General features: G+C 41.3%; 1 protein-coding gene across 3 annotated transcripts in view; it reads left to right on the top strand.

Moving 5' to 3' along the window:
• The window catches only part of Thumpd2 (THUMP domain containing 2), a 44538-nt gene extending 30774 nt beyond the window's left edge, over positions 1-13764 (top strand). For all 3 annotated transcript variants that reach the window (XM_041630917.1, XM_041630916.1, XM_041630918.1), the window contains 2 exons: positions 2668-2776; positions 13144-13764. In XM_041630917.1, the coding sequence (XP_041486851.1) occupies positions 2668-2776; positions 13144-13594 (560 nt within the window). In that variant the 3' untranslated portion in view covers positions 13595-13764. The remainder of the gene's footprint in view (positions 1-2667; positions 2777-13143) is intronic.
• Positions 13765-13966: the final 202 nt, after the last annotated feature.

Raw genomic sequence — 13966 nt, 5'->3', positions numbered from 1 at the left:
TCCTGAGTCTGATTCTTTAAGAAGCTCTTTCTGAGAATGGCTTCCTAAATTGTCTCAGCCGGGGTTTAGAATCTGTTTGCTTTCTCCATGCACCTTGCAGACCTGAGGGAGGGCACGATGATTGCCCTCTGGACCTCTGCCACATTCCCAGCTCCACTGTTGATTTGTTTTGGAGATGTTTTCTGTATAGTTTCACTTTCAAAAACAAGAAAAGGTATCTCTGCTTTTCTTAAATATAGTTTTTGACAGAGATTTCTCTCCTGCCTGATCTCACAGCTCTTCATTCCCAAAGAAACACACAGAGGTCTACATTAATTATAAACTGATCAGGCTTCTTATTAATTCTTACAGCCTACATTAACCCATAATTCTTGTCTGTGTTAGCCACATGCCTTGGTACTTTCTATCAGCAAGGCATTCTCATCTTGCTTCCTCTGTGTCTGGGTGACAACTGCAGACTGTCTTTCCTCTTCCCAGAATCCTCATGTTCTCATCGCCCTGCCTCTACTTCCTGCCTGGTTGCCCCCTCCCCCCAATACTTCTTGCCTGGCCACTGGGCAATCAGCATTTTAATAAAGCAATACAACTTATAAATCTTTACAGGATACAAGATCATTGTCCCATAGCATATAGTGATTTTCATTTATATAAAATCATAATCTTATTCTCTTTATTGTATTATTTTTTTTGTTTGTGTGTACACACACATGAGCTCCATTTGGCACATGTGAATTCAGAGGACAACTTACAGGAGTCAGTTCTCTCCTTCCACCATGTGGGGTCCAGGGAGTGGACTGTAGTCATCAGACTTGGCAGTAAGAACTTTTACCCACTGAGCCATCTTATTGCCTCCACTTTATTGTATTTTAATGGTTTTATTATTTCTGCTTCTTGCTAGCATTCACTTTGTGTTGTAACCCTCTGCTAGTATAAACAAAGATGATCATTTAACGTGAAGAAATTCTACGAATTTCCTGAATTGTAATCATCCTGAAAATATGGACTAGAATGAGTGTTGTGTCACCCGTTATCTAGAAAAGTAAGAACTCATCACCGACTAAGCATTTTCATCTGTTGACCTTTACGTATTCTTAGCATATGGTAGAACTGTAACACACAGATTTGAACAAAAGAAATACATTTGTGATGTAATTAAAAGGTAACTAAGTAAAGGGAATATTTACATTGTATCCAGCAAGACATTTGACAGCTGGTCACTCAACACTTCATCAGTAAACTTTATTATAACAAGATTTTTGGCTACTAATTGTGCATTTTTGCCATCTTTGTCCTGGAGTATAATGAGCTGGTTTTAGACCATATGGCTTCATTTTCCTTCATGCTAATGTGTTTTCCTCCAGCCCTCGTCTCCCATCCTGTTGATCTGGCTAGTGTTACCCCTATGGGGGGTTACTAGCAAATGAGGGACACATAGGCTAGGTGTACATAAAGTGTAACAGAAAATGAATGAATAAGAGCTCACCTTCAAAGTGTTTGCATGCTGTCATTGTATTTTTTAGTAACATTTCTATTTTGTGATGAATTCTTAGTGCCAGTAAGTTAGAGTGTGTCTTTAACAGGAAGGTTCTACACTTCTCTAGAAAGAGTGATGAGCACGTAACGTGAATGAAGTATGCTGACATTAACTGTCCACTCTGACCAAGTGAGACAAGTCTGCTAATAGAACCACCTAGCATCTACTTCAGAACTTATTTTAAAAGTTATTTTAATGGTATTTGTGGATCAAAGCCAGGTGTTGTCATATGCAGCTGAGGAAAATGCATTCAACATCACTGTGTGAAGCATGACTTCATCAGCATGGAATGACTGGTTTCTAAATTAATGCTGCTCACTGTTCAACTGCAAGTGTTCTTATGCTTGTGGTGTGTGTGTGTGTGTGTGTGTGATTTGTTACTAAAAATAAAGTTAGCAACCAGGAAAGCATGAAGCTCAGTAATGTACAAGATAAAATTAATCCTGTAAATATACCTTGGGTGTCTTGTGGCAAGAATCTTCTGATGACTTTCTTCATTTTAATTGGACAGAAGTATATTCTAGAATAGAATGGAATAAAACTTCAGTCCTAATTTTGTTGAGTCTACACTTGATAAAAGAAAAACAGTAGAGACAGCTTATTTGAATTTTATGTTTGCTGAGGTCACTGAGTGGAAGAACTCTGAAGGCTAAAATGTTCCCATTTTCCATCTTAGGTAGACTTGAGAGTAGCCTCCACTTAGTAGAATTCACCTTGAGACCCATTGTTACTTCAATACCTCCAGACAAAATACGTTCTCAAATATAAATGTACCCGAAGAAGTTTTAACTACGGAAGTAGAACTTTGTTGCTCACAGACAGTTTCATGAACACAGCCTTCACCATTGATAACTTGGGATCAGAAACAATGTCTTTGAAGCTGGTTGGTAGATGAGTGAAAACACAGTTATTTTAATGTTCAGATTTTTTTCTTTTTTCTGAGACAGAGTGTATCTCTGTAACAGCTCTAGCTGTTCACAGACCTCTTTGTCTTGGATCTCCAAAGCATTCAGAGTCTTGTCATCTCGTGGAAACAATACAGAAACTCCAAATGTCCTTGTAGGTCAGTGTCTTGTCGAGGTGGTCAATGCCTGGCCTTGCCATAACCGGGGTCTCTGGCTTCCGAATTGCAGAGTTACCACTGCCATCACAAAGTGTTGATGTGATTATTTCTGACATTCCATTTGGGAAAAAATTCAAGTTAGGAAAAGACATCAAAAGTATTCTACAAGAAATGGAAAGGTAAGTTGTTGAATTTATTTCCATATTTTTTTTTTTTTTTAGCTATAGGCCATTTAGTCAAACTTATCATTGCCCTTAAGTCTGTTCACAGTGGAGTAATTTCCCAAAATTTTGATCTTTAATTTTTTATTTTTTATTCATTTTACATATCAACCACAGTTTCCCCTCCTACCCCTCTTCTCGTTACTCCCCTCTCCCCCCGAAACTAGCCCCCATCCACTCCTCCAAAAGGGTAGGGCCTTCTGTGGGGAGTCAATAAAGCCTGGCACATTAAGTTGAGGCAGAATCACATGCCCCCCACCCCAACACACATATCAAGGCCAAGCCAGGCATCCCACCATAGGGAATGGGCTCCAAAAAGCCAGCTCATGCACCAGGGATAGAGCCTGGTTCCACTGCCAGGAGCCTTTCAAACAGACCAGGCTATACAGCTGTTGCTCACATGCAGAGGGCCTAGTTCGGTCCCACGCAGGCTCCATAGCTGTTTGTCTAGAGTTCATGGGTTCCCAGGACTTGATTCAGTTGTAGTTTTCCCCATCATGACCTTGACCTCCCCTTGCTCATACAATTCCTTCCCCCTCTCTGCGACTGGACTCCTGGTGCTCTACCTAGTGCTTGGCTTTGGCTCTCTGCATCTGCTTCCAACAGTGACCAGATGAAGGCTCTATGATGACAGGGTATTCACCCATCTCAGTATAGGGGAAGACCAGCTCAGGCACCCTCTCTACTATTGCCAGGAGTCATCCTTGTGGATTCCTGGGAATTTCCATAGCATTGGGTTTCTCCCCAATCCTCGAATGGCATCCTCAATCAAGATAATCTTTCATTGCTGTTCCTTCCCCATTCCTCCCCCAACTCAACCATTCTATTCCCTCGTGTTCTCATCCCCCTTCCCTCCCCTCTACCGCCCCACCCCCAGTTCACCAATGAGATCTCATCTATTTTCCCTTCCTGGGAAATCCATGTGTCTGTCCTTCTTAGGGTCTTTCTTGTTGCCTAGCTTTTCTGGAGCTGTAGATTGTAAGATGATTATCTTTTGCTTTACATCTAATATCCTCTTATGAGTGAGTACATACCATGTTTGTCTGAGTCTGGTTTACCTCACTCAGGATGATTTTTTTCTAGTTCAATCCATTTGCCTGTAAATTTCATAATGTCTTTGTTTTTTACAGCTGAGTAAATGTACCACATGTCCTTTATCCGTTCTTTGATGAGGGGCATCTAGGTTGTTTTCAGGTTCTGGCTATTACAAATAATGTTGCTGTGAACACAGCTGAGCAAATGTCCTTGTGGTATGATTGAGCATCCTTTGGGTATATACCCAAGACTGGTATCACTGGTTCTTGAGGTAGATTGATTCCCAATTTTCTGAGAAACACCATACTGATTTGCAAAGATACCAGTTTGCACTCCCACCAGCAGTTTTTTTCCCTTACTCCAAATCCTCTCCAGCATGAGCTGTGTCCAATGTTTTTGATCTTAGCCATTCTGACAGGTGTAAGATGGTATCTTAGGGTCATTTTGATTTGCATTTCTGTGATAACTAAGGATGTTGAGTAATTCTTTAAATGTCTTTCAGCCATTTGAAATTCTTCTACTGTGACTTCTTTGTTTAAATCTGTACCCCATTTTTAAACTGAATTATTTGGTATTTTGATGTCTAGTTTCTTTAGTTCTTTATATATTTTAGAGATCAGCACTCTGTCAGATGTGGGGTTGGTGAAGGTCTTTTCCCATTCTGTAGGCTGTCATTTTATCTTACTGTGTCTTTTGCCTTACAGAAGCTTTTCAGTTTCAGGAGGTGCCATTTATTGATTGTTGCTCTCAGTGTCTGTGCTGATGGTATTATATTTAGGAAATGGTCTCCTGTGCCAGTGCATTCAAAGCTACCTCCCATTTTCTCTTCATCATGATCCACTTGGACTTGAGTTTTGTGCATGGTGATAGATATGAATCTATTTGCAATCTTCTACATGTTGACATCCAGTTATGCCAACACCATTTGTTAAATATGCTTTCTTTTTTCCATTGTATAATTTTAGCTTCTTTGTTAAAAATCAAGTGTTCATAGGTGTGTGGATTAATGTCAGCATCTTCAATTCATTTCCATTGTTACATGTGTCTGTTTTTATGCCAATACCAGGCTATTTTCATTATTATAGCTCTATAATAGAGCTTGAAGTCAAGGATGGTGATGCCTCCAGAAGTTCCTTTCTTGTCCGGGATTATTTTGGCTATCCTGGGTTTATTTTTCCATATGAAGTTGAGTGTTGTTCTTTCAAGGTCTTTGAAGAATTGTGTTGCGATTTTGATGGGGATTACATTGAATCTGTAGATTGCTTATGGTTAGATTACCATTTTTATTATGTTGATTCTGCCTATCCAAGAACATGGGAGATCTTTCCATTTTCTGATATCCTCTTTAATTTTGTTCTTCAAAGACTTAACGTTCTTGTCATACAGCTCTTTCACTTCTCTGGTTAGCATTACCCCAAGATTATTTTGTGTTATCTGTGGCTATTGTGAATGGTGATGTTTCTGATTTCTTTCTCAGCTCCTTTATCATATGTATTTAGGCGGGCTCTTGATTTTTTTGAATTCATCTGTATCCTGCCACATTACTGAAGGTGTTTCTCAGCTGTAGGAGTTCCCTTGTAGAATTGTTGGGGTATATATACTATCATATCATCTGCAGATAGCAAAAGTTTGACTTTTCAATTTGTATCCCCTTGATCTCCTTTTGTTGTCTTACTGCTCTAGCTAGAACTTTGAGTACTATGTTAAATAGATATGGAGATAATGGACAGTCTTGTCTTGCTCCTGATTTTAGTAGAATCACTTTGAGTTTATCTCCATTTAATTTGATTTGATTTGATGTTGGCTGTCAGCTTGCTGTATATTACTTTTATTATGTTTAGATACTTTCCTTGTATCCTTGATCTCTCCAAGTCCTTTATCATGAAGTAGTGTTGGAATTTGTTAAAAGCTTTTTCTACATCTAATGAGATGACCTTATGGTTATTTTTTTCCTTTCAGTGTATTTATATGGTGGATTCCATTGACAGATTTTTGTATGGTGAACTATCCCCACATCTCTGGGATAAAGTCAACTTGATCATGGTGGATGATTTTTTTTTTTTGGTGTGTTCTTGAATTCTGTTTACCAATATTTTATTGAGTATTTTTGCATTAATATTCATAAGGGATATTGGTCTGTAAGTCTCTTCCTTGTTGAGCTCCTTTGCAGTTTGCATATTGGGGTAACTGTAGCCCTATAAAAAGAGTTGGCAGTTTTCCTTCTATTTAGATTATGTGGAACAATTTGCAGAATATAAGTGTTAGCTCTTCTTTGAAGTTCTGGTAGAATTCTGCACTGAAACGACACATCCCTGGGCTTTTTTGGTTGGGAGACTTTTGATGACTGCTTCTATCTCCTTATGGGTTATAAGTCTATTTAAGTTGTTTTTCTGGCCATCATTTAATTTTGGTATATGGTACCTATCCTATTTTTTTTAGATTTTCCAAATTTGTGGAGTATAGGTTTTTGAAGTATGACCCTAATGATTCTCTGGATTTCCACAGTGTCTGATATATTCCCCTTTTTGTTTCTGATTTTGTTAATTTGGATATTCTCTCTCTGCCTTTTGGTTAGTTTGGATAAGAGTTTATCTTGTTGATTTTTCTCGAAGAACCAACTCTTTGTTTAATTGATTCTTTGTACTGTTTTCTTTGTTTCTATTTTATTGATTTCAGCCCTCAATATGATTATTTCTAGTCGTCTACTCCTCCTTGGTGAGTCTGCTTCTTTTTGTTCTGAGTTTTTAGGTGTGTTGTTAAGTCACTGATGTGAGCTTTCTCCGTTTTGTTTATGTGGGCACTTAGTGCTATGAACTTTCTTCTTAGTGCTGCTTTCATAGTATCCCATAGGTTTGGGTATGCTGAGCCTTCATTTTCATTGAATTAGAAAGTTTTTATTTATTTTTTTCTTATTTCTTCCTTGACCCAGGGGTGATTCAGTTGAGCATTGTTAAATTGCCGTGAACTTGTGGGCTTTCTGAAATTAGTGTTGTTGTTGAATTCTAACTTTAATCCATGATGCTCCGATAAGATAACGGGGTTATTCCAGTTGGGGTTTTGGTTTGTTTTTGTTTATTTATCTGTTGATATTTGCTATATGGTCAGTTTTAGAGAAGATTCCATGAGGTGCTGAGAAGAAGGTATATTCTTTTGTGTTTGCTGAGCTCTTCTATAGATGTCTGTTAAGTCCATTTGAGACATGACATCTGTTAGTTTTCTTATTTTTCTGTTAAGTTTCTGTCTGGCAGACCTGTCCATTGGTGAGAGTAGGGTGTTGAAGTCTCCTACTGTTAGTGTATGGAGTTTGATGTGCGATTTAAGCCTTAGTAATGTTTCTTTTACATATGTGGATGCTCTTGTATTTGGGGCTTAGATGTTCAAATCTGAGACTTCATTTTGGTGGATTTTTCTTGTGATGTGTATGAAATGTCCTTCTCTATCTCTCCCGAGTGATTTTAGCATGGAGTCTGTTTTGTTAGGATTGTTTCTTAGGTCCATTTGGTTGGAAAATCTTTTCCCAACCCTTTACTCTGAAGTATTGTCTGTCTTTGAGGTTGAGGTGTGTTTTTCATATGCAGCAAAAGGATGGATCCTGTTTTCATATCCATTCTGTTAGCACGTGTATTTTTATACACAAACTGGGTTCATTGATATTAAGAGTTGTTAAAGATCAGTGATTGTTAGTTCCTCTTATTTTTGTTTTTGGTGGTGGTGGTATTGTGTGTGTGTTTCCCTTCTTTGGGATTTGGTGGTGTGGTATTATCTAATGCCTGTGTTCTTGTGGGTGCAGCTAACTTTTATGGATTGGAGTTTTCCTTCTAGTGCTTTCTGTATGATTGGATTTGTGGATAGGTATTGTTTAAATCTCATTTTGTCATAGAATATCTTGTTTTCTCTGTCTATGATGATTGAAAGTTTTGCTGGGTGTAGTAGTCTGTGCTGGCATCCATGGTCTCTTAGTGTCTATATAACACCTGTCCAGGACCTTCAGGCTTTCAGAATCTCTATTGAGAAGCTAGGTGTTATTCTGATAGGTCTGCTTGTATATGTTACTTGGCCTTTTTTCTTGTAGCTCTTAATATTCTTTCTTATTTTGTATGTTTAGTGGTTTGATTGTTATGTGGCAAGCATATTTTTCTTCATTTTTTTGTCTAGTTGGTGTTCTGTAAGCTTCTTGTATCTTCATAAGCATTTCTTTCTGTAGGTTGAGAAAGTTTCTTCTGTGATTTTGTTGAGTACATTTTCTGTGCCTTTGAGCTGGTATCCTATGGCCTTTTCATAGTGTCTAGCTGGACACTCACCTCTTGGTCCAATCACTGCAGGTGGTGTCTGTGTCTCAGGGAGCCACTGAGGTCACGGGATGTGTGGGGTTTAATGTTTAATTTTCTAAAAGTTGAAAATTTTAAACCATGTTTTCTGTGTCTTCTTATTCCATTAATTTTATTGAGAAAAAAAATGACTTTTTCTCCAGTTACCAGGGTGGATAATTTCAGTGTATCCTTCTAATCCTCACAGTCATGCATCCTCAGGGTCAGACTCCATACTCTATAATGAGCAACTGGGGCCAGGAAGATGAACCTGTGCCTGACGACAGCTGCTGAACCACGGGCCAGAATGGGAGGGGCAGGACCATCGTCAGGAAGTGAGAATGCAGAATACTGTCCATATGCAGTGTTGATCTCAGAATATCATTTAACAGAAGTAGTTTTTGGAGAGGTTCAGTGAGGCCCCGATAAACATTTTCCCATCATTTACATTGATACAGGGATAAGTAGACAAAAGTAAGGTAATCCCTTATTTTTGATCCATGATAGATTATGTCAGCTGGACATTTGATGGACCCGAACAACATGAATGCTATGAGCCTGCCAGGGAGTAATATGTCACCAGCTGAGGATGTATTTTGGGAGGAGAAAATTCAGTGCCGAGGCTAACATTCCTTGAGGAAGTCCTAGCCTGGCCCAAGCTCTAAGCCTGACCGTTGTCTCACTGCCTCCTGTCAACTGGGTGCATCATGCTTCTCATTTGCGTGTGTGCATGTGTGTTTGTTCACGTCTCTGGTGGTGTCTTTCTGTGTCACTCTCCACACAGTTTTTGGACATAGACTCTCTGAACACAGAGCTCTCACAATCGGCTTGACTGCAACCAGCAAGCCCCAGGAGTTTCTGCCTCACCAACCCCCGTGCTAGGATCTCCGACACACACCACCTCGTCTGTTCCTCTGCATGAGTGCTTGGGATTTGACCTTGGGTCCTCATGTTTGTGTGGCAAGCACTTTACTTACTAGACCCTCTCTCGTCCCAGCCAGTGACCCCCTGTAATACAGCACACCTATCTCTGCAGGGCCGATGCTCCCATGTGAGGTGGGGGTCTGGGATGACAGCTCTGACCCCCGCGTGAGTGTGCCGTGGCATGTGGGTGCATAAACATAAATGAACGAAATAAATAAATTTTAAAGAAGAGCCAAACCACTCCCTGTGCCTGACCCTGGTCCCGCCTCACTCAAAACAGCGCGTGATACAGGCATCTCTTGAATATCCCCAGAGCCAATATTAATTCCCCTCTCGTCACACCCTGACTTCCTCTTACAGTCATTGCAGGAGCATTTTTAAAACACTATTGCCCATCCCCCACTATTGTTCACCTTTCTAATTTAATTTAGGGTTGGGCCTGGGTATGTTTCTTACAAGTTGTCAGTGTGATTCTCTTGTACTGCCCAGACTTAGAAGTGCAGCCTGTGAACCTAACTAGATGGGAGATGGGGTTGCAGAAAGCAGCTTCTGTGGAAGTGAGACAGTAATAGATGTGCCTGCCTGCCCACCGTCAGTAAATTTAAATGTTTACACAGAGTCAGGAAGGTGAGTATTCAAGATTTCCTGCATGGTTAAGAATGCATTTGAATATACGGGATTTTCCTTCTTTGCCCAGCTTCCTTGCTACCTGCCCCCAGCCTTTGTGACCTGACTTTAGACTGCCGTGGTTTTAGGTTCCTATAGACAACAGCAGTGACTGTGAGCACAGCCTCGGAAAGCAAACAACTGAATCTAGTCTGGGTTTTGTTACTCCGTAATTCCTCTGGCATAAGCAGACTGCTGACTACTTCATATCTAGTTTTGTTATCATTGATAATACATACCTTCGAGTATTGTTCCGGAGATTCTGTGGATCTAAAGGTCCCAGAACAGCTCTCAGCACTGCACAGTGCTTGGCACCTTAGCTCCTACCCAGACTTTCTCGCATAAACCACTTCTTGGAAAGTAAGTAGGGAGATATATTCATAGTTAAATACATATAGCTTTTCTCTCAATAATCCAGGGGTGTTAACACAAATCTTCTTTTGATTTTTGGATGTGTTACTACAATTAAGGGGGAAAGGTGCTTAGTAAACCTACTTGTAATGGCAGTGGAAATAGATGGTTCCATTTGTCACACAAATGGAGCCCCCAAGAAGGAATATGGATTCCTGTGATGGCTTGATCTGTGCACGCTGCCCAGTTAACCATTTCATCAGGACAGAGCAGTGAGGAATTTGATGACATTCGAGCTTTGTTCTAACTATTTCCATGTAAAATACATGAACTCAATTTGAAATGCACCTTGCTCGCCTTGAAGGAAGGAGAAAGCTCCGTGTGCCAAAGAGGCCTGGAATGATCTCAGGGAAGAAGACAGTTTCCAGTAAAATTTGGAAGTTGTGAGAGAATTTTTTAAAGGGGCCATGTTTTTATTCATGCCAACGTTCAGTGAGCAATGCAGCAGCAAGGTTACTCAATGACCAGTGAGTACACCAAGCTGCCTGAGGCAGGGGGTTGGCAGTAGGTGGTTTAGGTGGCTGAGACCTGCTGTGCTCCACGGTCCAGTGGCATCATCATTGTTACCATCTGCCCTGGTCTCACAGGGTCACGTGCAGAAGGGAAATCTTTTCTAGGGTTTAGTACACAGTTTTCTCACCCTTTTAATGATATCATTTTAAAGATATTACCATTAATATCAGGAACCAATATACTGGCAAAGATTTTGAGCAATATTACAATTTCTGAATAGGTCTTTTGTAAGAAATTCTGTGCATGTACATGGGAAGAGGCCAGGAACACTCATCAGAGAACTTTGGGTCATCTTTTGTAATAAGTTGGTAAACACCGTGTGAAGAGTCTGGCCTTGCATATGGGCTAGAAAAGAGAGACGTTTTCTGACATTGTCTATAAAATAGCAGTGCTGGGTGCAGACTAGAAAGGATAGTTGAAGGGTTAAATGGTATGTGATACAGGGAGCATTTGAAACAGGGCCTGGTATACAGCACACACTGGGTAAGTATTAGCTGTCACCATTACTGAACATCATCACACTGCTGCTACTCTGTTGCGTCTTCTTGGAATAGTTTCATGGAGATAACACTCCAGGGTTGAGGATACTCCATATTGGTGATACGATATATAACCAGCCTGCTCTCCCGATAGTGTTACACCAATTCCGTCATCAAGAATGTTCATTGTCTCAGTCTTACCATGCAGAAGCCTCAGTCTTTTCATCTTTGGTAATGAAATGAGTTAAAAGATTATGTATCATTGCCAATATTTTTTTATATGTTTGGAGATATTTGTAGTTTTCTTGTTTCTGTCTCCAGCATACAGCCACAGCGGACCTTCTCCTATCCTGTCTGGGGAGGTGTGGCTTCCCCTCCATCCAGGCTGCCTCTCCCAGTCCCTTCCCCAAGAACCATAATCTGCCCACTTTCCTCCCTTGTCTTGAGCCATTTTATCTTCCTGTTCTTTCTAAGTGACTCAGCCATCCTTTCCTGAGATGCTTGTGAATGTCCTGTGTCCTGCACTAGGTCATGAGGAAACAGCCGTGGACAGAGACAGGTGAGGTCCCTCCTGTCAGTGGCATGATTGTACACACAGCAGTGTTTCCGATCATGCTGCAGTTGGGGAATAGGACAGGATACCACCTAAGCATAGTCAAGAGATGCTTGTGTCTCCACAGAGGTTGAGTTCTAGGGGCCTGGAAAATGAGAAAGCACACAAGGGAATGTGTGTTAAGTGGAGAGCTCGCAGAGGCAAACAGAACAAACAGAACAGAAGCAGACAGAGGCAGGTTATTGAGTTTGAGCAACTGAAGGAAGATCCCTGGCAAGAAGAAAGTGGATCGGCAGTGAGTCTAGAAAGGCAGGAGCAGCCGTGAGTCTAGAATTTGCCTGACGCCAAGCAAAGCAGCTACAGAGTGACCAGACATCTGTATCTCCGTCTAAGTGAACGCCAGGAAGCACTGGTGGGAAGGGAATCAGGAGCGGAAACAAGACCCTGCTGTCCCAGCTCATTATCTCCTTGCTCCTGGCCTTCTGTCCCCAGGCTCACTGGTGGCATCTACCCTTGGCCATTTGGTGGTCCTGTGGCTTTTGACACTTAGGGCCACTTTCCCTTGGCCTCCGTGGCACCACTGTTGTCCCAGTTTTCTCTAGAGTGTGTCTCCTGGCTCTCTCCCATGGCCCTTCCTTACAGGTGATGCCCCTGCTCACTGCCTTTGCGTCCCTCTTAGCCTGCTGCTACCCGGATGGTCCCAGCCATTGTGGCTTTATCATTAAACCTCCTGTCTCGGCGGTCTCCGAGCCCCCAGCTGTCCCTTGGCAGTTACTCAGAGTGGCATCATACTCCAGACTGAGCTCTGCTCCCTCTTTCCAGGTCCTCCACCAGGGTGAACCACTGCCAGTGCCTCCTGTTGCTTCTACCCCCACTGCCTCCCAGCCTTGGCCCCTTCCTGTCACTTTTGAGCCTCACTCTCTGCCTGCTCCTGGCCCCCTCACTGCTGTGGTCCATTAGTCACTCGTGCTGTTGGCACTGGCAGCACTTGAATGACTGAGGAAATAAACTCTCAAAAGTCAGAGTTTCAGGGTTTCCCTTTATGAAGTCTTTTCTTAATCACCCCTTTGTTCATGCCCAACTCCTCCCTGGTGACTTCTGTCATCGGCCTGTTCTTTCTTGAATATGCTGACTCCATGAGATGCTACCGTTCACCTTCTTCATTGTACAGTCATTGGTTAGAATGTGACTACAAATTACTTTGAAGCTTGCCTTTTAAGTAGAGCAAAAATAGATAATTAAAGCAGATTTGTACTAGAGATTCCATAATTACTATAATGAATATGCATTATAGAAGATGCTACCTAATTATCAAAACCCTTGTATTTAAAATAGATGAAATTAAATTTCAGATTAACAACTATTTTTAAATAAATCAGGATTGTTTGTTGTTTCAGAAGAAAGAAATACTCATTCCAATTACCATTTTTTTGTCAGAGTGCTGCGTGATGGTGGAGCCATGGTCTTGCTGCTCAGTGAGGATCACCACAGGTACCTTAGAGAATGTGGAGGCAACGGCATCCCCCTAACGTCCCAAGACAACATCGCTGAGCCTGAGATGAACCCTGACAAGAGAACTGGCACATCAGCCACAGCATCGCCTTCATGTAAAACCAGTGGCTCCCAGTGCCCGAGCAGAGTGTTGCCCTGTGGCTCACTGGTGCCAGTGGAGTGCTTCAAAGTTAGCCTTGGAAAAACAGATGCATTCATATGTAAATATGAGAAGGTGCATGCTTCTAGACTGTCACCAGCTGGACACCATGAGCTGGGAGCACATCAGCAGATGGCAGCCCTTCAGGAATCCCCCCATCTCCAGGATTCCTCAGAGCCCCAGAGCCCAAGTGCACAGCCTCTGCAGATGGGTGCAGCTAAGGAACAGCCTTGTTGAGTAAGGCTTCCTGCTCCCCAGGACTCTGTGTTCGTGACAAAGAGCACTTGGTGAAGATTTTGAAGATTCTGTCTCAAAACTGCTTCATGCCAGAAATCAAACTTTTAGAAATGAGAAACCTTTTATGTGTAACTTTTTTTACATATTAAACTTGATTTTTTAACCTATAATTTGCTTCTCCATTGAAATGAAAATAATTTTTACTTGCCATTATTGATGACTCATATTTTGTAAAACATCAGATAATAACAGTAAGCTGGAATTCCTCAGCATGATGAAAATGCATTTTGCTTTTTTAAATGGTTTGTTTTTGTTTCATGTCTATGTATGAGTGCCTACCTGGTGTAGGTGTGCCACGTATGTAGTATTGCT

The sequence above is a fragment of the Microtus oregoni genome, unplaced genomic scaffold, assembly GCF_018167655.1.
Source record: "Microtus oregoni isolate MIOR12 unplaced genomic scaffold, Mior012 000036F_ref0000092, whole genome shotgun sequence".
NCBI classification, from domain to species: Eukaryota; Metazoa; Chordata; class Mammalia; order Rodentia; family Cricetidae; genus Microtus; species Microtus oregoni.
The sequence above is the reverse complement of the archived record's forward strand: the minus strand, read 5'-3'. Positions and strand labels throughout refer to the sequence as shown.